A 23658-nucleotide genomic window follows, 5' to 3' on the forward strand; every position below is an offset into this window, starting at 1 on the left:
CAATGGGAGCGCGGCTGGCCGGGTATAAAGCCCCGCTCCGCTGGGACCGGCCCGGAGAGCTGCTGGACCCACTGCTGACTCTCACTCCTCCGGCGGAAACATAGGGATCTTCGTCTCATCCCCCAGTAGTAGTAGTAATAGTCCGCAGGAACAGGTAGGGGCTTCCAACCAGCTTCATTCATTTACCTTCATGATTACAGTCTGGCTGAGCGGTACAGGCAGAGTGTGTGTGCATTTAAAGGCTGATTTATGGTTCCGCGTTACACCGACGCAGAGCCTACGGCGTACGGTACGCGGCGATGCGCACCGTACGGTGCGCGTCGCCGCGTACACTACGCCGTCGATTAAACGCGTAACCATAAATCAGGCTTTAAATGTAACCGATGACTTCCGTAACTATTTGTGTAGTTTAAAAAAAATCAACAATCGAGAAAATGTTTTCCGGACATGTTTTTGATAATTTAACGTTTCGTGAAGGCGGTGTAATCGTTAAGCTGCTCTATGCAGCCCTAGTCGTCGGTGATCGCTGCAGACTCGCTGCTTTCTTTCTTTTCCTCTGCCAGTCTTTTCACCGTGTCTCCCTCCATCACCGCCCAGGGCGCAGTCATGCCGTTCGGTAACACGCACAACCAGATGAAGATGAAATACGCTTCGAAGCAGGAGTACCCGGACCTCAGTAAACACAACAATCACATGGCGAAGATCCTGACTCCGGCCGTGTACGAGCGGCTGAGGAGCAAACAGACTCCCAGCGGATTTACCCTGGATGATGTGATCCAGACCGGGGTGGATAACCCAGGTAAAAACCCAACATCAACTTCTAGATCTGCTGTTCAGACCACGGCGGCTCCCAGAGCCCAGACCAGAGTCTCTGCAGGGAAACACTTGACTGCTTTCTGCACTGTGACCTGTCATCATGGGGATGAAATATTCCCAGCACTGTCTTCCACACACATGGAGAGCTGAAGCTGCTGATTCTGATCCCCTGAACGGGCCTCTATAATCGGAGCAATATTGCACAACTTCCCAGCAAATGCTAAAGATTATCAGTTACATAATAATCCATGAAATGCAGCAGCTGATAATCCTCTGCTGCTTTAAGGTTTCTTATGTTGGTTGGTATAACTGCAAGTGTGGACTAATGTAAACTTGTGCAGAACTGGGCTGTAATCTGTTAAGTATGGCAAGCGGCTCACCTTACTGTGTAGACCATGTTTGTGTTCAGCTCTGAGAGTATGGCCAAGCTGACTCTGAAGAGGCTGTCAGCTGAGGATGAGTATCCAGACCTCAGTCTGCACAACAACCACATGGCCAAGTACTTGACCCTGGATATGTACAAGGAGCTGAGAGAGAGGGCCACGCCCAACGGCTTCACCGTAGACGGTGTCATTCAGACAGGGGTTGATAATCCTGGTACAGTAACGGCTCCATCCTGAGACTTGATGACACTTAAGTTGGCACATTGTGGTCGTGTGCGTGTGTGTGTGTGTGTGTGTGTGTGTGTGTGTGTGTGTGCGCACTGTTCAACGTTCCCTCGTGAGCCGGCTGACTCTCTGTGCAGGCCACCCTTTTATTATGACCGTGGGCTGCGTGGCTGGAGACGAGGAGACGTACGAAGTGTTCAAGGAGCTGCTGGATCCCGTGATCGAGGACAGACACGGAGGATACAAACCCAGTGACAAGCACAAGACTGACATCAACTCAGACAATCTGAAGGTACTGCAGTTCTTCATCTGCAGATCATAAGAGGTGAACCTGAACTGACCCTAATGTGCTCGTCTCTGCTCAGGGCGGCGACGACCTGGACCCCAACTACGTCCTGAGCTCCCGAGTGAGAACTGGCCGCAGCATCCGTGGCTTCTGTCTGCCCCCACACTGCAGCCGGGGAGAGAGGCGGGCTGTGGAGAAGCTCTCCATTGAAGGTAGGGACCAGGGGGAACTGGGGGGTTGTCTGTTTGAACAAAGTGCCTCCATTCTGAGAAGGAAACATGGCTGCAGAAAGGGAAAGTAAAAGACACGGGTCTGGCCTGAGATCAGTGAGGTAAAAGCTCATCCTGGGGCAGTGGATTCCCTCTAGTGGCAACAGATGGAAGAACAGCCATTCATGGGAGCAGTAGAAATATACAACATCTGCAATTAATGTTTAGATCAGAATTGAAGTTATTTTCAGTGTTTTTTGTTAAGTTATTTATATTTTAACACTTTTCTTGGCTCCAGAACAGGGAGACAAATGGTTAATTAATAAGATTTAAACTTTGATGGCTTTAATATTCAATGTGAACTATTTTATTTCTTTTGTGTTTTTACGGAAGAGTATTAGGGCCACGCAGGAGAAAAAATATTTGGGGACATTTTTTTATTTTTTTATTGAGCACTTTGAGAAAAATGTAGAGATGAAGTACAATTTCAAGAATAAAGTTGAAATTTCACCTTTTTTTTCAACATTTCAACTTTCATACTCTTCCGTAGTGGTTTAAAGTCTTAATAGCAGTAAATTAGCGATGTGACGGTCTTGGACTGGGATGGCGCTCGCTCAGGACGCAGGATCAGATCAGAACAGGCTCTGATGCAAACCTGCTGGATTCCTTAGCGACGCCATTAGTAGTTATTTCATCTGCTTTGTCTTAACTGGACTCATTTGGAGTTTAATTTTTGTTTTTAAGCTTTCTGTGTTTTTCATAGATTATCCAGAAGTTCTTTGTTTGATAAAATTTCCAGGGATGTAATCCCAATTTTATATTCTAAATCCATAGTACAAAGAAAAGCACGTACTGCAGTTGGAAAGGTGAAGCCAGGGATTACTGTGCAGTTTTCCAACAGTTATCATACAATATGCTGAAGTTGCAGCTTAGCTTTGTCTTAAGACTTATTTTTTTTTATTGTATATAAACATGTGTCCTTCAAATGTTCCAGCTCTGGACTCTCTGAGTGGAGACCTGAAGGGGAAATACTTTGCACTGAAGAACATGACTGATGCTGAGCAGCAGCAGCTCATTGATGACCACTTCCTGTTTGATAAGCCCGTGTCTCCCCTCCTCCTGGCCTCCGGGATGGCCCGGGACTGGCCCGACGCCAGAGGCATCTGGTACGACTCGATTAGGATGGTTCTGTTTCCACAAGTCTCTTTGCCTTGCCATTGTTGAACCTAACGTGGAAGTAAACTTGTATTTCTTCCAGGCACAACGATAACAAGACCTTCCTGGTGTGGGTGAACGAGGAGGATCATCTCCGTGTCATCTCCATGCAGAAAGGAGGCAACATGAAGGAAGTGTTCACTCGCTTCTGTACCGGACTCACCAAGGTGACCTTTTCTTTTATAATTATTAACTCTGACTATCCATTTGCATGAATAAAACTAAAATGGTCTCTAAACTGTCCTAGATCGAGACCCTGTTCAAGGAGAGGGGCCATGCTTTCATGTGGAACGAGCACCTGGGCTACGTCCTCACCTGCCCGTCCAACCTGGGCACCGGCCTGCGCGCTGGGGTGCACGTCAAGCTGCCACACCTCAGCAAACACGCCAAGTTTGAGGAGGCTCTCAAGAGACTGAGGCTGCAGAAACGTGGAACTGGTGAGTGCAGGCGCCGCCGTGTGGAGCTGCTGCTCCTGCAACACTGCTCCACAGGGAGACTAACTTCATCCATCTCTTCTCAGGCGGCGTGGACACGGCTGCCGTGGGCGGAGTGTTCGACATCTCCAACGCCGACCGGCTGGGCTTCTCCGAGGTGGAGCTGGTGCAGATGGTGGTGGACGGCGTCAGGCTGATGGTGGAGATGGAGAAGAAGCTGGAGAAGGGCCAGGCCATCGACGACATGATGCCTGCCCAGAAGTAAAGTGTCCCAAAACCATTCCTGCCCCACTGTTCCCTTTTCCCCTCCTCCCGAACCACTGCCCAGGAATGCACTTACGGTCTGGATTTGTGTATTTAAGATGAAAACCTTCCAGTGATGAACATCTGAAATAAAAGTTATGGTTCAAGCAGAACTTGGTAGTGATCTTTGTGTTGGAGCTGAGCATTAAATGTATATATATTGTTGAAGTATCCAGATTTAATACATATTGCAGATTAAAGTTTGTTTTTTTTCTGCTATAAAATGTTCCTATTAGGGCTGTGGTTCCATTGAAATCAATTTGGTTACAAATTATACAGATTATCCTTAAACCTGAGCAATAAGCCAACCTGCACTGCAGGTGTTAACTTGTGCAAATGTGTGAAAACTGGTGATGAAAAATACTGGAACATTAGTTTAAACCTCATGTGAGATGTTTGACCAGCTGGAATTAAGCCAGATCTGATACTCGCACCCATGAAGAGGTTCCACTTCTACAGGACTGTCTCAGAATATTGTGATAAAGTTCTTTATTTTCTGTAATGCAATTTAAAAACTAAAATGTCGTACATTCTGGATTCATTACAAATCAACTGAAATATTGCAAGCCTATTTTAATATTGCTGATTATGGTTTACAGTTTAAGATTCCCAGAATAATCTAATTTTTTGAGATAGGATATTTGAGTCTTAAGCTGTAAACCATGATCAGCAATATTAAAATAATAAAAGGCTTGCAATATTTCAGTTGATTTGTAATGAATCCAGAATGTATGACTTTTTTTAATTGCATTACAGAAAATAAAGAACTTCATCACAATATTCTAATTTTCAGAGACAGTCCTGTATACTGGATGCTACATAAAAGTACAGTTGTCCCATTTTAAAGTTTGGAAACATGTTGGGCCCGACTCCAGAGTCTTATGTAAATCCAGTACAAAGCAGACGGTTTCAAGTCGACAGACACTTTAATCGAGACATGAGTGACCCTTAACCATGTGGGCATTTACATGGACTCATCTCTACTTTTAACAAAATACAAAAAAAAGGGAAAAGAATTAGTATGGTGAAGCCATCTTGAAAGTAACATACATTATTTACAAAGAAAACAGAACGCTACATCTTCCTTCTTACAGGAGAGAGGAAAAATAATGAAATAAATAAGACCAGAATTTTTTTGTCTTTTTGTCAACATTCACAGCATGACAAATCATACTCGGCTTGTTAATGCTGACCCGCGTGGTCAGAACAGATATTAGTAGGTAACTCAGTGATTATTGCCAAAAGCCATTATCTATACATTATAATATTCAATACATACTCTGTATCTTGTTTAAAAAAGGAGACATTTGGAAACTGCTACTTGGATGATTGTACAGCTTAAATACCTCTCAATATATATATTTATAAATGTATAATTTTAAACCCTTTTGTTCATAGCTTTAACTCGTTGGCAACTTTGGAAGCAATATTTTTGAAAGCGATCGATGATCCTGATATCCTTTTGAACCTGACGCCGTTGAGGGAGAGTCTGGGCAGCTTGCAAACCTCCATCTCCCACTGCACCAGGTTTTCCGCTCGCCCGTCTCCGTGGACGCAAAGAAGCAGGAAATTCTCTTGCTGTTCGTAGTCGCAGTTGTTGGCGTCGAGGACCTTGCGAATCTCCCGCATGATATCGCAAGGCTCCATGGAGCTGGTCGTCCTCATACTCCAAGTGAATCTGAGGGAGCGGGGTTTACCGTCTTTATTTTCCCCTTTTTGATCCCCAGGTACATGGCGACTGTGGAGAGGAGGGAAAAAAAACAAGGAAAAGTTTTCAGAGCTGCTGGACGATGTGGTGAAATACAAGTAGTGTCTCGTGGATTCGTGCGACAGCCGATGCAGCTGGTAGTTAGTCAGAGTTAAAATAAGGAGGAAATAAGGCTGCAGTGTTTCCACCGGAGACGCCATTCTAGCTCCAGTTTTAGACATTTAACAAACTGACAAAATGTAGTGAAAAGGTTGTGAATTAATTCACCTGGATTAAAGTAAGATCTAATTCTGCTCATCTTGTTTCTAAAACTTATTTAAGGGGACATTTGAGCCATCTACAGCTTCTTTTCATTGACCTGTTACATTTTAACGTCTGGTTTTTACTACATTTTGTCTGTGATTTCAAACTTAATGTTTTTTTTTTTTGGAGAAAAACAAAAAGTTATCTTTGAAAAACCCAGAAGATTTCAGGAACTCTCTCCGTCATCATCATTTACGTACTATTAATCTAAATCCTCTCAAATATCTAAATGTCTGATTCCTCAAACTTTCACATGCGTTTCTCATCGTTTTTGTTCAAATGTTTTGAAACATGCATATTTAATTATTCTTTTTAACATTTTAATTTCTTAAAATCTGTAAAATATGTATGGAACAGTTAGTAGAAATATACAACTTATCTGCAATTAATGTTTAGATCAGATTTGATGTTATTTTCTGCATTTTTATTAAAAGTTATTTATATTTTAACACTTTTCATGGCTCCAGAACAGCGGAGACAAATAAATGGTTCATTTGTAGGATTTAAACTTTAATGGCTTTAATATTCAATGTGAACTTTTTTGTTTCTTTTGTGTTTTTACGGAAGAGTATTAGGGCCATCCAGGAGAAAAAATATTTGAGGGGAAGTTTTTTTTTTATTGTGCACTTCCAGAAAAAAGTCGAAATGTCGAGATTAATGTTGAAATACAATTTCAAGAATAAAGTCGAAATTTCGTGAATAAAGTCGAAATTTCACCTTTTTTTCAACATTTCAACTTTATTCAAGAAATTGACTTTTTTTTTTTTTTTTTTTTAAATTGTACTTCAACATTAATCTCGACATTTCGACTTTTTTCTCGAAGTGCATAGTGAAAAAAAAATCTTTCTCCTAAAATATTATTTTTATTGTTCTCCTGCCTGGCCCTAATACTCTTCTGTAGTGTTTTAAAGTCTTAATACCAGTAAACTAGTGATGTGACGGTCTTGGACTGGGATGGCGCTCACGCAGGACGCAGGATCGGATCAGAACAAGGCTCTGATGCAAACCTGCTGGATTCCTCAGCGAGGACATTAGTAGTTATTATTTCTACCTGCTTTGTATAAACTGGACTCATTTGGAGTTTAATTTTGTTTTTAAGCTTTCTGGGTTTTTCATAGATTATCCAAAAGGTCTTTATTTGATGAAATTTCAGGTGAACTGGAGCTAAACGTCTCCGCTCCGCCAGGTTTCAGCGGGATTCTTAACGCTGGTGACATCACAGACATGCCATGCTCAACAGAACAGCAGACGAGCAGAGCCATGCAGCCGGGAACACAACAACAACAGCCACACGGGTCAGACAGGCCAAGCTGGGAATGCTGGGAAATTCAGACACCTCAGGAAAAATAAAACACCAAAACATTACAAACAAAAACAAAAAAAAGGGATTGAATGCACCAGTCTGGGTGAAGCAACTACAACGAAGCACGGTGGAGGAAGACAGACTGAAGCCTACACACACCCCAGCGGGGAGGGGGGGGTACTGGGGGGGCCGGCAGCCTCACCTTGAGCCCTCAAGTCTCCCGTTTCTCTCAAACTCGGTTGAGACTCTGAAGTGTTGGAGTAGATGGACACGGACGTGAGGGAGCGTGGGGAAGACAGAGCAAAAAACAAAAACAAATGTGGATTTGTGCACAACATTACCAACTTTGATCAATCAAGAGGACGTGAACGACGGCGTGAGCCACCACCAAAACAAGAAGAACAGATGGAGAGGAAGGACGTCCAGTGAGTGGTGGGGAGAGAGCAGCGGCGGCGGAGGTCGCTCGTCCCCGACCGGGACGGCAGAAGGGAAATGCGGCGACGGCGTCTCAACCCAAACAGAGCCAAGCAGCAGGAGGACAGAAGCGGCGCCCAGATCTGCTGCGTTTCCTTCACCCGAACATCTAGATGCAGGAGAGCTGCTCGCCGCTCATCCTTTTATGGAGCTTTTCCACCAGTACCTACTCAGCCCGACTCCAGTCGGTTTGGTTCTTTTCCACTAGGGGTCTAACGTGCCGAGTACCGGTAGATACTTTTCTGTAACTACTCTGTCATTGGACCTCCTTAAAGTCGTGAGATTCACAAAGAAGTATAGTGAATAAAACTAAATAATAAAACTGAGACGTATCTAAAGCCACATTTCCAGCTTGTGGGTTCTTCATTGGGTTCATGGCAGAAAGTAAACTCTTTTGCATAAGAAAGAAAAACATTGTTTCACATCGCTCAAATAACTTCATAACCAGCCCTGCAAAAATGACTATTGGCGCTTTTCCACCAGTACCTACTCAGCCCGACTCGACGCTCCTCTAGGGGTCTAACGTGCCGAGTAGATACTTTTCTGTAACTATTCTGCAGAGGTTCTAAGCTGCTGAGTCGGCTGTATCTGACATCATCACACTACAGACCACCGATTGGTCGGGGGGTTGGAGTCAGACGTCTGAGTCAGGAGGAGGAAATCAGAGAAAGAGACTCTGACGGATTCTGGTTCATTTTATTCAACAGCAATGGCAGCAAAAGTCTGTTTCTGATCCAACTCTGAGGGTCAGATGTTCATAAACCTGGTGCTGAGGAGAGAATTAAAAAGACCTAGACGGAGATAAGGAACGACCAGATCTACCAGGAGCTCTGTCTCTTCATAGCTGCTCACGGCTCCAGCTGACTTTTCAGCAGTGCTAAAAAAAAATTAAAAAGCGTCGCCGCTTGAAGCTTCTCTCACTCTCATTTTTTAACTTGATATCAAACACAAGCCACAGATCCAGCAGCACATCTATCATCTCCTCCAGGTTCTACATCTTTAGTGTTGTTGTCTTCTTCATTTAGATACACAATCAAATACGTCACAGCAGCTTCTCCAACCTCCTACTTCTGCTCCAGGTGCTGAATTGTTGTGGAAAAGAAACCAGGCCCAGTTGAGATGAGTAGAGCAGAGTAGGTGCTGGTGGAAAAGCTCCATTACAGAGGTCAGCGTTTGGACCAGGATAACAACCTTTTCATACGTTTCATGTCATTTAAGAGAATGTGCCCGACCTCCAGGACGACGTCTGCACTTCACTAGATGTACTGATGCCCGTCTGTTTCAACTATTTCTGTGATGAGTCTCCGTCTGTGAGGATGTTGATGAACCTCAGATACGAGGTCAGGCTTTTACACACGCTGGATTCGGTGGAACAACCACCCTAACACACGCTGCTCCTGCTCCTGCGGTGAGCGGCTGACAGGACCTGATCACCGGCAGCTGGAGCTCAACTCCATTTAACTGAAACGAGAGAGGATCAGTCACGGTTCAGTTCTGGATCCTTCTTGGACCAACTTTTCACCAAGTCCGGGCCTCTTTTACCTGAAAACTCATCTATTTTAGGGTCAAACTGCAATTATCACAGAGAAACTGACGCTGTCAATCACTCGGCAGGTCAGTTTTATACTTTCCCGTCTGATTGTGATGTCAGCTGTAATATCTGATGTTTAATACAAAAGCATGCAATCCCCTTTCTGAGTTTAAGCACAACGATCCTGGTGAAGTCTGAGATAAAACACGTCTGTGTTGTAGTTCAGTCTTTTTTTTTAACCCACTGTGCCTCTAAGTAACTAACTGTTCCTCATCTAATTGTTTTATTCAAACCATTTTGTTAAAAAAGGAATAGTGTGTGAGACTGTAGGTTAAAGTATCCAAACGTACCGTGGAAACACCAAGACAAAGAGGAGAAATACAGGACTGTGTCAGAAAATTAGAATATTGTGATTTTCTGTAATGCAATTAAAAAAATAAAAATGTCATACATTCTGGATTCATTACAAATCAACTGAAATATTGCAAGCCTTTTATTATTGTAATATTGCTGATCATGGCTTACAGGTTAAAGGGGACCTCTAATACCTATTTTAAACAGGCTTTGAATGTCTTAAAAACAAGCTTTTGATTGTTTTTGCTAAATAAATTAGAAATTCAGCCTCTGATCCATGTCTTTATCTTCCCATTCTCTAACCTCATTATCTATGCAGGATTCTGAGTGGGCGGGGCTATGATAATGAGGCTCTGTGCTGATTGGCTGCCTGACGCGATGATGCGATACACCGCTACGAAAAAATGGCGGAAGCTCCGGCCGGCGTAGTTAGTAGTGGGCCTGGTTTTAAGCATCGCTCCTGTCGTTACGTAACGACGGGAGCAGAATCTTATTGTCTCGTAGATCCACATCACACTGGACGGCTCATCCGGGCGGCTGTACAGACACTGCAGAATTTGGTTTCTTTCCTCCTTCTCTGAGTTGGCAGGCTGAGGGGAGACCACTTTATATATGTTAAAGCAAGAAAAAAACCTGTTTTTCATAATAGGTCCCCTTTAAGAAAACTTAAATATCCTATCTCAAAAAATCTGAATATTCTGGGAATCTTAATCTTAAACTGTAATCAGCAATATTAAAATAATAAAAGGCTTGCAATATTTCACTTGATTTGTAATGAATCCAGAATGTATGACATTTTTTTTTTTTTTTTTTTTTTTAAATTGCATTACAGAAAATAAAGAACTTTATCACAATATTCTAATTCTCTGAGACAGTCCTGTAAGTGCAGTCATGTCCCAGAACTGCTGAGACAGCTACAGAGTTAGGGTGAAGCAGACCCAGCCGTGCAGCACCAGCTCCTGCCATGTGTGGCGCTAGCGAGCAACTGCTGGGGTTCCTGTCAGTCACGTGGGAACCGCCCAACACCAACCATCTTACTGCTGGGTGGAGGTGCATGCACAACTAGGCATAGCTGCAGTTCCCCAACTGGCCACTAGAGGCCGCTGTTAAAATGCCCAACTTCAGAGCAGAGAAATAAACATTTAACAAATGTTTTGGTTGGGGTTCTGGATCGCTCAGTGGGTTGCGCCGGCGCCATTTGTAGAGGCTATAGTCCTCGTGCGTCTGTCCTGCAATGCCCCCCCCCCTCTCTACGACCGTTTACTGTCTACCTACTTTCTCAGTAAAGGCCACTAGTGCCACAAACACCTTCAAATAAATGTTTTGGTCTCAATCGTACAACAACTCTCTGGGGGGTAATATGTTTGGACCACACCGGGAGAGTTTACAGCAAGCAGTAAATATCTTTCTAATAAGACTGATTGGCAGTCAGCTCGCCCAATTGCTAACCGCCATCATGTCCTCATCCGTAGTCTTCATGCCAACCCCCTTGGTGAAGCAGCTGCCGCTCTATTATGGCACTTTTCCACTAGTACCTACTCAGCCCGACTCGCCTCGCCTTGGCGCTTTTCCACTAGGGGTTTAACGTGCCGAGTAGATACTTTTCTGTATCTATTCTGCTGAGGTTCTAAGCTGCTGAGTCGGCTGTATCTGACATCATCACACTACAGGACACTGATTGGTCGGGGGGTTGGAGTCAGACGTCTGAGTCAGGAGGAGGAAATCAGAGAAAGAGACTCTGACGGATTCTGGTTCATTTTATTCAACCAGCAATGACAGCAAAAGTCTGTTTCATGATCCAACTCTGAGGTGCAGATGTTCATAAACCTGGTGCTGAGGAGAGAATTAAAAAGGGATCTAGACGGAGATAAGGAACGACCAGATCTACCAGGAGCTCTGTCTCTTCATAGCTGCTCACGGCTCCAGCTGACTTTTCAGCAGTGCAGAGACAAACAAAGAAAAGGAGCGTCGTCGCTTGAAGTTTCTCTCACTCTCATTTTTTAACTTGATATTGAACACAAGCCACAGACCCAGCAGCACATCTATCATCTCCTCCAGGTTCTACATCTTTAGTGTTGTTGTCTTGTTCATTTAGATCACACTAGGGGTGGGCGATATGACCTAAAATTAATATCACGGTATTTTTCATCTTTTGAACGGTGACGGTATAATATCACGGTATTTTTTGGTACGTTTTGGGAGGAGTAGCCTGTCCTGTCCCTTTATGTGAATAAGGTTAATATTTTTATAATATAATAAGTAAATGGTAGTATCCTTATCAAAAAGAGACATGGGAGAGTATTATGCATTCTCAACATATTTATTTGGCAAAAAACCTAAAGATCATATATATATATATATATATATATATATATATATATATATATATATATATATATATATATTATATTATATTTATTTTTATTATATTATATTTTAAATATTTTGTAAACCTGTCTTAAAATGTAATACTGGACCTCGGTTGGGCTGGTTGGACAGAGGGTGGTGGAAAATGTCCCTTAATTTTAAATCCAAAACTTGACAGGTTTATGCCATGAGTATTCATATACAGTAATCCCTTGTTTTTCGAGAGGGTTACGTTCTAAAAAGAACCCGTGATAAGTGATATTCACATAGTAGCAACCTTTTTTTTTTACAATTATTATACAAAGCTTCAGATTGCGGAGATCAGCACCGCCTCGCACGTATTTCACTGCTGTTCTGATGCTGCCCGACTCGCGCTGCAGCGTCTTTTTCTTCTAAAGCCCGCGGTACAGGTGTGTTTTTTCGAGAGAAGAACATGGTTATGGGTATTTTTTTGTCACTCTTTTTTTTCTTCTGGGCAAAAAGATTCTTTTAAACCGACATTCATTAATTTTTTCTCCATCTTGAAGTCGGTGATTCGTATTCCGGCAGGTTGAAACAGCGCTCTGCGCTCCGCTGCCGTCAAAGACCCGCCCAGCTCTACTTCTGATTGGCTGGTGTTAGTTTGGTTGAGCGCCAGAGCTGCTTTCCTCTCATTCCATTGGTAGACGAACTCGGTTGACTCAAACTTTTTTTTCTCTCTCAAACCTTTTTTTTTTTTTTTTTAAAGCAGTCAAACTCGCACGCCGAGAAAAAAACTCCGTACACCGGAGATCCGGCACGGTGCCGGAATACTTTAAGCCCTGCATTTCTTACTACTCTTGTCGTAAGGTGTAGCAGCAGTAAACGATGCCTGCATTGAAAGCTGTAGTCTTGGGACGTGCTCCGCTCAGCAGCACCAGCGGAGCAGCGGTCCCAGCGGGACCAGCTGCTGGTCCCACTTGCGCTCGTTTTGGCCCGGGTTGCCTCTTCATATTCACGGGCGTGCGTGTTTTTTAAGTGATGAAACAGGTTGCTTGTGTTTCAACCTCTTGCTGTCACAACACGGCAGCAAACCTTGCATATCACCGACGTTTTTAATGCCTTATTTAGGCTTATTATTTTATAATTGATTTATTACGGTATTGACGGTATTGCAAAATCCATGTCGTGGCGCAGTGTCACACCGGTGATGACTATGACACCGGTGTACCGCCCACCCCTAGATCACACAATCAAATACGTCACAGCAGCTTCACTCCAACCTCCTACTTCTGATCCAGGTGCTGGATTGTAGTGGAAAAGAAACCAGGCCGAGTTGAGTTGAGTAGAGCCGAGTAGGTACTGGTGGAAAAGCGGTCAGCGTTTGGACCAGGATAACAACCTTTTCATACGTTTCATGTCATTTAAGAGAATGTGCCCGATCTCCAGGACGGCGTCTGCACTTCACTAGATATACTGATGCCTGCATGTCTGTTTCAACTATTTCTGTGATGAGTCTTGACTAGGTCACGAGTTGAGTCGAGCTGAGCTGAGCTGAGTCGAGTAGGTACTGGTGGAAAAGCTCCATATTAGTCCAGCATCGGCTAACTGCCATGGTCACCTTGGTTTCAGCGTCACCACCTTAGACGGTGAACCTGCTGGGACGTCTGAGGCAGCTCTGCACGGATTGCGGCGGGTTAAAGATGTTGATGTCTTGGCTAGTGTTTTGATCCGCTGTACGTTTATGGTTGGACTGACGAGGAGGGAGTCCACGTTTTCTCGGGGAGAACAACTCTGCAGTGTGGAGCCGTTACACATAGCTCCTTCAATGTTTTACATGTTTACCTCTTTTGTGCCTTCCAGGGCAAACTGACAAAACAGAAGAACTTGTGTTGGTGTGCGTCTGTGCTCACTGTCTGGTGGGGGGTTACGACACAAAAACAGACCACTGAGGACAAAAACTCCATCACAACAAAGGAATAGTGCCACCCTGATGTCACATTAGCAGTTTTTAAAGAAGCGTCATCCATAAGTTCCCTGCTCATCTGACAAAGTCTGGTGTCATGCTCCCATCATGCACTGCAGCTTAAACAACAGAGAAACACAGGAGGGTGGAGGAGCAACACACCGACACCTGGTGGCTCCAGACACGACGACAGGGGGACGAGTGAACGGACAGGACTGACAGCAGGACCCGGGTCACCTAGAGGGGGCCTCCTCCCGGGTCGCCCCCAGAGGGAACCTCCCGGGTCGCCCCCAGGGGGGACCTCCCGGGGGGGACCTCCACAGGTCCCCCGTGGGGGCAACCCGGGAGGGGTTGCCCCCACGGGGGGACCTCCCGGGTCCCGGGTCGCCCCCAGAGGAACCTCCCGGGTCGCCCCCAGAGGAACCTCCCGGGTCGCCCCCAGAGGGGACCTCCCGGGTCGCCCCCAGAGGGGACCTCCCGGGTCGCCCCCCAGAGGGACCTCCCGGGTCGCCCCCCAGAGGGGGGGCCTCCCGGGTCGCCCAGAGACCTGTGAGATCCACCAGACCTCCCGGGTCGCCCCCAGAGGGGACCTCCCGGGTCGCCCCCAGAGGGGACCTCCCGGGTCGCCCCCAGAGGGGAACCTCCCGGGTCGCCCCCAGGGGGAACCTCCCGGGTCGCCCCCAGGGGGAACCTCCCGGGTCGCCCCCAGAGGGAGCCTCCCGGGTCGCCCCCAGAGGGAACCTCCCGGGTCGCCCCCAGAGGGAACCTCCCGGGTCGCCCCCAGAGGGAACCTCCCGGGTCGCCCCCAGAGGAACCTCCCGGGTCGCCCCCAGAGGGGACCTCCCGGGTTGCCCCCAGAGGAACCTCCCGGGTCGCCCCCCAGAGGGGAGCCTCCCGGGTCGCCCCCAGAGGGGGCCTCCCGGGTCGCCCCCAGAGGGGGCCTCCCGGGTCGCCCAGAGACCTGTGAGATCCACCAGACCTCCCGGGTCGCCCCCAGAGGGGGGCCTCCCGGGTCGCCCCCAGGGGGAACCTCCCGGGTCGCCCCCAGAGGGGACCTCCCGGGTCGCCCCCAGAGGGAACCTCCCGGGTCGCCCCCAGAGGGGATCTCCCGGGTCGCCCCCAGAGGGGATCTCCCGGGTCGCCCCCAGAGGGGGCCTCCCGGGTCGCCCAGAGAGCTGTGAGATCCACCAGACCTCCCGGGTCGCCCCCCCAGAGGGGACCTCCCGGGTCGCCCCCCCAGAGGGGACCTCCCGGGTCGCCCCCCCAGAGGGGACCTCCCGGGTCGCCCCCCCAGAGGGGACCTCCCGGGTCGCCCCCAGAGGGAACCTCCCGGGTCGCCCCCAGAGGGGATCTCCCGGGTCGCCCCCAGAGGGGATCTCCCGGGTCGCCCCCAGAGGGGGCCTCCCGGGTCGCCCAGAGAGCTGTGAGATCCACCAGACCTCCCGGGTCGCCCCCCCAGAGGGGACCTCCCGGGTCGCCCCCAGAGGGAACCTCCCGGGTCGCCCCCAGAGGGGATCTCCCGGGTCGCCCCCAGAGGGGATCTCCCGGGTCGCCCCCAGAGGGGGCCTCCCGGGTCGCCCAGAGAGCTGTGAGATCCACCAGACCTCCCAGGTCGCCCCCAGAGGGGGTTGTGAAAAGCACCAGACCAGGGCGTGAAGCGAGCAAGGAGGCAAGTGTCCAACCAGACTGTTCTCCCTCTGGAGAGAAACTGAAGGATTCAAACAGCCCTTACTCTAGATCTTCATCTCTTTACAACTCTCTATATCTTCTGCTCGTGAATCTGAAAGAAAAAAATGGGAATCTGAGGAAACGGCGGAAAATCTCAATGGATTTATGAGAGAAAAAAAGAGAGAGGGGAAAAGAATATCTTAATGAGTGGCATGAGGACAGGGCAAAAGAGGGGGAAACATGGAAGGAGGATGAGAAGGAAGGAAGGAGGGAAAGGTTGATAGAAAGTGAAGGGCAGAGGACTTACTAAGGGTCTTTCCTCCCTGGGCAGTAGGGTTGGCAGGCCCCGTTTTGGCCGCCTGCCGTTTGGTCGGGTCAATAGTGACCCTGAGCAGAGAGGAAGAGCAGCAAGAGGTAAAGGTTAAGAACACAAGAAGGTAAGAAAGACAAAAAAAAACAAAAACATACAAACTCTGAGGAGAGGAACAAAGATGGGAGTGTGAGGTGAGCGAATCCAAGACGTCCTGAAGAGGACGGAGGTGACAAAAAGTGGCTGATGAGGTCCTGGGATGAGGTGGGGAGTACACACCAGAAAGACACGGAGACCCAGAGGGGACAAAAATGTAGTAAACGCTTCCAAGAAGAGTTGGAAAGTAACATTAAAAAAACCCAAATGTTTCCATGAGGACGAATGGTGAAAGTATGACGATGTTTGACACCTTTTACAACATCTCTTCATGTCGGAGGCTCCACAGTGAAAGAACTCAGTGAGATTTGGAGACTAGCTCACGACCACGCTGCTGCATGAAAAGGAAAACAGAACGGCCACCAGAGGGCGCCGTGGAGCTCCAGTGAGGCCCTCACCCGCGCCGCGTCACTAGTGACACCACGGACGCTTGACCTCAGTCGTCTTTCCTGAACTCAGATTCCCGGAAAACAAAACAGACCCCTGCCTCGTGCTCGTGTCGCTTTGCTGCACGTATGGAAGAGTTCCAGTGTCTTGGTTTTCCAAACCTTGCTGCAATAGCAACAACAAGACCTTCCTATTCCATCTTTTTATACTTAATACTTTCGTGACCATATGAAAATCTGCCATCAAGCCGGACTCACATGACTGACAGAAACATCTACTAATAATTCATCCATGTGTCATTTAAGTAGCACAAGAGCTCAAGTTAAAATAAGGTTATTTACCTCGTGAAAAGGGGCGGGACGACAAGATATTTTTAGTGCTTGTTTATGGAGCAAAACCTTGTGAATTCAGTCAACACATATTTCTAATGAAGGAAATAAGAACAATACCTTGACCAAGGCTCCCTCAGTTTCACGGCTGGACAACGGCAGCACCAGGAAACCATCTGCTAACGATTTCCTTCCACACAATCCGCTCGCTGCTCGGCTACATTTCATTTAACATCCACCATTTCCTTCAAAAGCAAATGTTGTTGCGGGAGCCTCGGGACGCGCGCGGCGTTCCAGGCGTCCGCACAACCCCGCCGTCATCACAGCTCCGACCCCGGCGCGATGCAACACCCCGCACGGACACAGCGCCGCTTACAACACACAATCCATCAGGAATAATGACCTGAGCCGGCGCTGAGGATGGAAACTCACAAATAAGCCAAAAACAAAGCCCACTTCGCTTCCACTTCACTGTATTTAAGCACGGTTACACTTGTACCACTTCTGGGGCTTTTCTACTTGTAAAATAAATAAAAAGGTGAAGCGGATTTTCCAATTCTAAATCGATTCTCATATTAATTCCTAAAAATCGATTTTTCTTTCTTCATTAGAAATGTTGGTATTTTTTTGTTTATGCCCAAAAAAAGGAATGTTTTGTTGGACACAAGAATAACTGGTGCCATGTTTTTGTCTTTTAATATGTTTAAAGGTATGAAAACATTAAAGTTTTCAGTTATAATCGCATAAATTGTCTATATTTCATTACTTTATATACTGTCTTGGGGTGACATTTGCATAAAATGCTAAAAACCAAATTTTCAAAAATTTAAAACTGAAATAGACCGAAAATGGAAAAAAATAAAACGGAATGTGTTAAAAAATAAAACCGATTTCATACATCTCTGTTTGGTAATTCTGCCCCACGATGTTTCTGAAAGCAGTTCTATCAGCATTCTGGGAGCTGATTGGTCCTTACAGCATCATTAGCTGCAATACTTGCTGTTGAATCTCAATATAATACTAGTATTAATATGTTGCAGAACTACAGTCATATAATTCATGCAACAGCTCAAAAAAACAGTTTTAATAACACTAACCCAAATCAATAACGGAATCGGATCTAATCGGATCAAATCTTGGTAATCGATTCTGAATCTTAAGAATCAGAATGGAATCGATTCTTGACATTTGAATGGATCCCCAGCCCTGGTTGTGGGAGCAGACTGAACCTCCAACGTCAGCCCAAGGCCCAAAACGCTCAGCACAAACTTCCTGTGGGAGGTTTTCAGTTTCAGCAAGATCATCATATTTAACTGGATTGTCCATCGTTAAAGATTAAGTTCAACACAAACAATTCTACTAATATAAAAAGGTTGTTTCTACAAATTAAAACACTGATTTCTTAATTGATCAGAAATATAGAAGGAAAATATTCTGAACTTGGGCGAAGGTACATCTGAGCCAAAAGAGAGAGAGAGGTTTGTGAGTAATGAATGAAGCAGCAGAACGATGCTGGAGCATCTATCAAGAGAATAGTTTAGTCATTAACAGTCGTCGTGGCGACGAAACAAACATGACCAATGGCAGCCGAAAGAAGCAACCCGCGCATGCAACGGCAGCCTGGCAGCTGATTAGTGGCGCGCTGCTCCTCGTGGCGGTTCCTGGTTACACCCCGGTTGATTCCCTTAAATATGAAGCCACAACGAGCTCATCGGGACGGTGGTATCAACTATCACTCTGGGTCAGAACCTGCAGCCTGGTCCAGCCAGTACTGGAGTTGAGGGGGGATGAGGGGGGATGGCACGGATTTTCACTTGAAATGAGTAGAAAAATCTGCCAGTGGGACAAGATTTATCTTCTCATTACAAGCAAAGAAATCTTGTTCCACTGGCAGATTTTTCTACTTATTTCAAGTGAAAATCGACTTGAAAAAGGTGAAAATTGTTGTTTTTTCCAGTGATGTTGTTTTAAGTGTAACGAGATTTTTTTTACTAAAATGAGACATTTTAACTAGAAATAAGACAAATATTCTTGTTAAGATTGTGAGTTTTTGCAGTGATCCATGTTACTTATCCTGTGAAGGACAGAGTCATATTGATAAGTTCAGAAAACAGTTTTTTATTGTTGTGTTTTGATGTATTTGATGTAAGCCCAGTGGATATTTAAAGCTTACAGAAGGCTGCATTTAACTGCTGCTATGTCATTCCTGCAGTATTTCTGCAGCTGTTTTGGTCACTGCTATTATTTGTAATATATTATATTATTTGTAATCAGCACAAATTATCTGTCCCCATTTCAACTTCAGTACTGGCTACAGGTCTCAGGTGGGTTTGCAGTCAAAGACCCGACCCGACCCCCCCTTAAACCCTGAGCTGAGCGTCGCCCACCCAAGTGCCCGGCTGGTTCTGTCCGGCTCAGACACATGTGCGTGCTGTCAGATCAGACTTGTGTGTTGGTCAAATAAAACCATCCTCCAATGATCCAAACGTTGGAAGAAATCTTCCCAAGTGGTTGATGGTAGGGGTGCAACGGTACGGACTCCCACGTGAGCAGCCGTAACGGCTGCTGCCAACACCAGGCCGGAGCTGGAACACCCTCCCTCTTCTTTGATGAACAATGGACAAATGGTGCTTTTCCACTAGTACCTACTCAGCCCGACTCCACTCGCCTTTGTGTTTTCCCACCAGGGGTCTAATGTGCAGAGTAGATACTTTTCTGTATCTATTCTGCCGAGGTTCTAAGCTGCTGAGTCGTCTGTATCTGACATCATCACACTACAGACCACCGATTGGTCGGGGGGTTGGAGTCAGACGTCTGAGTCAGGAGGAGGAAATCAGAGAAAGAGACTCTGACGGATTCTGGTTCATTTTATTCAACAGCAATGGCAGAAAAAGTCTGTTTCTGATCCAACTCTGAGGGTCAGATGTTCATAAACCTGGTGCTGAGGAGAGAATTAAAAAGGGATCTAGACGGAGATAAGGAACGACCAGATCTACCAGGAGCTCTGTCTCTTCATAGCTGCTCATGGCTCCAGCTGACTTTTCAGCAGCGCTAAAAAAAATTAAAAAGCGTTGCCGCTTGAAGCTTCTCTCACTCTCATTTTTTAACTTGATATCAAACACAAGCCCCAGACCCAGCAACACATCTATCATCTCCTCCAGGTTCTACATCTTTAGTGTTGTTGTCTTCTTCATTTAGATACACAATCAAATACGTCCCAGCAGCTTCTCCAACCTCCTACTTCTGATCTGGGTGTTGAAAAGAAACAAGGGCGAGTCGAGTCGGGCTGAGTAGGTACTAGTGGAAAAACGCCAAAAGACAAGTAGATCAGACGAGAGCAGGGTGCGACATTGTTCACCAGCAACCGGCATGTTTCTGGCACCACCCAAACCTCCTAACGCATCTGAAACCAGGCGAACATCGCTGCCGCGAGGAAAGACAGCACCGTGTACACGCTGCTACTTGTGGCATCTACACAGGCTTTAAACACATTTATATTTTTGTTTAATTTGAGACTATTTTATTTGTCAGAGGAGTTGGTAATAGATTTAATACTCAATTTTACTCTTGAATTTTTCAATTTTGTAAGAAAATGTATAAACCGTTGTTTGCAAAAGTTGAAAATTAATGGAAAAGCAGTTTTGATACTAGTTGTTTTTTCCCTTACGGTACCAAAAATGAACCGAACCGTGACCTTAGAAGCGAAGTCCGTACCAAACCCAGATGTGCGTGTACCGTTGCACCCCTAGTTTTAAACAGGAAGTGCTGCGGCCGCAGCAGCGTTTGCTACGTAACTCGTTAACTCGTTGTGGCTTCAAGTTTAATTGAAATATGTGACTCTTTTCAGACTTGAAGGAACCAGTTTGTGACAGCAGTTCCCGTGTGAGTGCGCCCAGAGAGCCGTGCTCCGGCAGCAGCGTGTTAGTTAGTGGGGTGCCAGCAGCGCCGCACGTCTGACGGGTCCACACGACACCGTCAGTGTGGCCGTTCCGGTTATTCTCCGGTACGGAGAGCGGAAGTAGCAGTACAGGAGTCCTACCTTTTGGTAAACCTGAATGACATGTTTCTACAACAGAATCAGACAAAGAAACAGTGAGAATGGTGAAAGAAGAGTGGGAGGAGGAGGAGGGGGTGGGGGGCATCATGAGGAATCAATGGATGAACAAAAATGGGGTGATTGGAATCATCAACAGTGGTGATTCAGTTCTGTTTGTTCTAAATCATCTGATTTGACGTCGATGTCGCTGGCCTGGCCGCCGCCTCACAGCTCTTTATTTGTGGTCTCGTCAACATCCAACATCTTATGGTCAGAACCGTTTGCTGGACCAACGGTCCCAACTGCAGAACATAGCTTAAAAACAGAAACTTATCATTTGTATTTTACCTCCTGTTACCACTTTTCTCATTTATTACTAGAGGTGGGTGCAATTCATCGATGTGTCGATGCATCGCGATGCGTCACGTGACGATTTGGAATCGATTAATTAAAAAATATATATATATATATATATATATATATTTTTTTTTTTTTCTAGTTATCCTATCCAGATTCCAGACTGAATAAGCTGCTGAATCATTTCATTTTCAAAAATGCACATTTCTTATTTTTCACTTGAAATATGGCAGATATGTTTACACTAAATACATTTGATGGAAGTACATATATCTTGTTTACTTGAATTAATGAACTCATTAAATCCAGGGCTTGACCGTTTTCAGTGTTTTCCGCCAATAGAGGGCGCTCTCATGCAAGTGCAGCTTTCTCTGGTCAAAGTTAAGTAAGTCAAAGAGCAAATGTTTACATAGTCATAAAATACATTATTTCGTGTCTTTGAAAAATACATGTCAAATGTTCAAAAAAACCTTGTTATTTACTTAATGAGTGTTGTTAGAGGAACTGAGTTCATTGATTGGCTATTTATTTACAAATGTAGCCACAGATGAAGACAAAATCAATCTTGTATGGAAAAAAGCATTAAAAATCACAATAATCGAAGAATCGTGGCACCAATAATCGAATCGAAAATCGTTATAATCGAAGAATCGAAGCTCCAATAATTGAAATCGAATCGAATCGTGAGGTACCCTTGTTTGCACACCCCTATTTATTACGTGTTAACGCAAAGAAACAGGGACTAAAGCAAACGGCCGTTAAGTATATACTTCCCCCAGCCGTCACTGATTGTACAAATGTGGTATTATTTCAGACTAGAGGCTTTTTGCGTTTTTTTTTTAAATCTCTTGTTCTCGCCAGAAACCCTTTATATCAGGGGTGTCCAAAGTCGGTCCTCGAGGGCCGGTGTCCTGCATGTTTTACTTGTTTCCCTGCATCAACACACCTGATTGTAATTAACGGTCGTCACCACCTTGTCATCAGTCTGGATAGTTCTGTGGATGACCAAGCTCCTTGTATCACAGTTTAATCAAAAAAGGGACACATTAAAACATGCAGGACACCGGCCCTCGAGGACCCACTTTGGACACCCCTGCTTTAAATGCTCTTCAGCACCTTCAGCTCCAGTGGAAGCTCCTCCTCCAAGAGATTTGGGGGAGGAGCTTCAACTGGAGTCGGCCCAACTTCAAAAAGGTTCCCAGTGCGTCCAACGCCCTCATCAGCTGACTCTTTGTTCTATGTCCCAAGGTTTAGACCTATTGGTTCAATATATTCAGTTTAATATCCAAAATACTTCACATACAGCTAGAGACCAATCCATTCATTATTATTTTAGGAACATCGAATTATGTTATAAAGTTGAGCAACTTCCAACAATGTTTCCTCTCCTATAGTATTATTATTGCAAAAAAGTTACTTCTCATGCACTGGAAGGAAAAAGATGTTCCCACCACAAAGATGTGGCTCAGTGACCTCACTAACACACTCCACTTAGAAAGAATAAGATATTCTCTTCTGCATAAACTCACTTACTTTGAAAAGATTTGGTCCCCTCTCATTGATTATCTCACACCTCCTATCAGAAATGGACATTTCCCCTTCACGTTAACAAAGTAGTGAACAGACGGAAGAGTAAGACTGGCTGGGGGGGGCTGTTTATGTATTTTTATCTTTATTTTATTTATTTATTTTTATTCACTCATTTATTTATCTATTGTTATTTTTAGCTATTTTTCTTTCTTTGTATTTCGCATTCCACATTTTATATCAGTTTATTTATTATGTTCTATGAAAACAAAAAAGTGCACTATGAACTGTACTGTAAATTTGCAACTGTATTTTAATGTGCTCTAATAAAACACACGTGATTAAATCAGCCGACTTGTCATTTTGTAAAACGCAGTAAAGCCCTGGAGGTAATGCCAACAGTTTGATTTTACTGTGTGTGTGTGTGTGTTTAAGTGACTTTTCATCTGGTTCTTCCAACATGTTCAGCAGTCGTGTTGCTCCAGCAAACCTGACCACGGTTAGGGAGCTGTAACGGCTGAAACCATCAGAGCAGGAGCCACTTGTGGACCACGTCAATTGGCGCTTTTGCATTAGTATCAGTTTAGCTCGGTTCTACCCGTTTTGCGCTTTCGCACTAGGGCTGAGACGAGTAGAGCCGCTCCAAGCCGGTACCTTTTTCTGTAACCATTTCAGTGAGGTTCTGAAAGCGGTCTGAGCAGGGACTATTTCTGACGTCACCACCTCCTCGCCACCGATTGGTCGGGGGGCGGGGACGTCACCACCCTCCACGCCTCTGATTGGTCGGGGGGCGGGGCCGGCAGACGTTTGAATCAGGAAGCGGGAGTCAGCCGATCCATGGAGTCAGCGCGAGGGGACTCGCGGCGATTTTATTATAAAGCGCAAAACGTCTGTTTGGTGATCCAACTCTGAGGTGCAGATGTTCATAAACCTGGTGGCTGTCGAGAAAAAATTAAAAAAGCGATGTAGACGGGCTGTTTTACTCTCAGCCGCTCCCGGCTCCAGCTGATTTCTCATCAGCGCCGACATGAATAAAGCGGTTGCGCAATCGAG

At 45.5% G+C, this 23658-nt stretch overlaps 2 protein-coding genes across 17 annotated transcripts in view; one reads left to right on the top strand and one right to left on the bottom strand.

Moving 5' to 3' along the window:
- ckba (creatine kinase, brain a) lies at window positions 1–3984 on the top strand. The gene is made up of 8 exons (XM_061742817.1): window positions 1–154; window positions 598–799; window positions 1562–1716; window positions 1790–1922; window positions 2914–3085; window positions 3178–3301; window positions 3382–3571; window positions 3655–3984. Exons 2-8 carry the CDS (start codon window positions 607–609, stop codon window positions 3831–3833), a joined length of 1146 nt encoding a protein of 381 aa, XP_061598801.1. The 5' UTR covers window positions 1–154; window positions 598–606; the 3' UTR covers window positions 3834–3984.
- Window positions 3985–4778: 794 nt separating this feature from the next.
- Window positions 4779–23658, bottom strand: part of mark3a (MAP/microtubule affinity-regulating kinase 3a) — an 88917-nt gene continuing 70037 nt past the window's right edge. For 5 of the 16 annotated variants that reach the window (XM_061742807.1, XM_061742801.1, XM_061742806.1 and 2 more), the window contains 3 exons: window positions 20725–20751; window positions 7388–7432; window positions 4779–5609 (listed from right to left, as the gene is read on the bottom strand). In XM_061742807.1, the coding sequence (XP_061598791.1) occupies window positions 5264–5609; window positions 7388–7432; window positions 20725–20751 (418 nt within the window). In that variant the 3' untranslated portion in view covers window positions 4779–5263. Of the gene's footprint in view, window positions 5610–7387; window positions 7433–15810; window positions 15891–20724; window positions 20752–23658 lie in introns of all 16 variants that reach the window. The other 11 variants (XM_061742810.1, XM_061742815.1, XM_061742808.1 and 8 more) reach the window with 4 other exon arrangements.

Source organism: Cololabis saira, chromosome 16, assembly GCF_033807715.1.
Source record: "Cololabis saira isolate AMF1-May2022 chromosome 16, fColSai1.1, whole genome shotgun sequence".
Taxonomy (NCBI): domain Eukaryota; kingdom Metazoa; phylum Chordata; class Actinopteri; order Beloniformes; family Belonidae; genus Cololabis; species Cololabis saira.

Coding starts and splice junctions, on each gene's coding strand:
- ckba (XM_061742817.1), top strand. CDS start 607: ATGCCGTTCGGTAACACGCACAACCAGATGAAGATGAAATACGCTTCG. Junction 1,717..1,789: donor TCAACTCAGACAATCTGAAG/GTACTGCAGTTC, acceptor GTCTCTGCTCAG/GGCGGCGACGACCTGGACCC. Junction 3,086..3,177: donor CCCGACGCCAGAGGCATCTG/GTACGACTCGAT, acceptor TATTTCTTCCAG/GCACAACGATAACAAGACCT.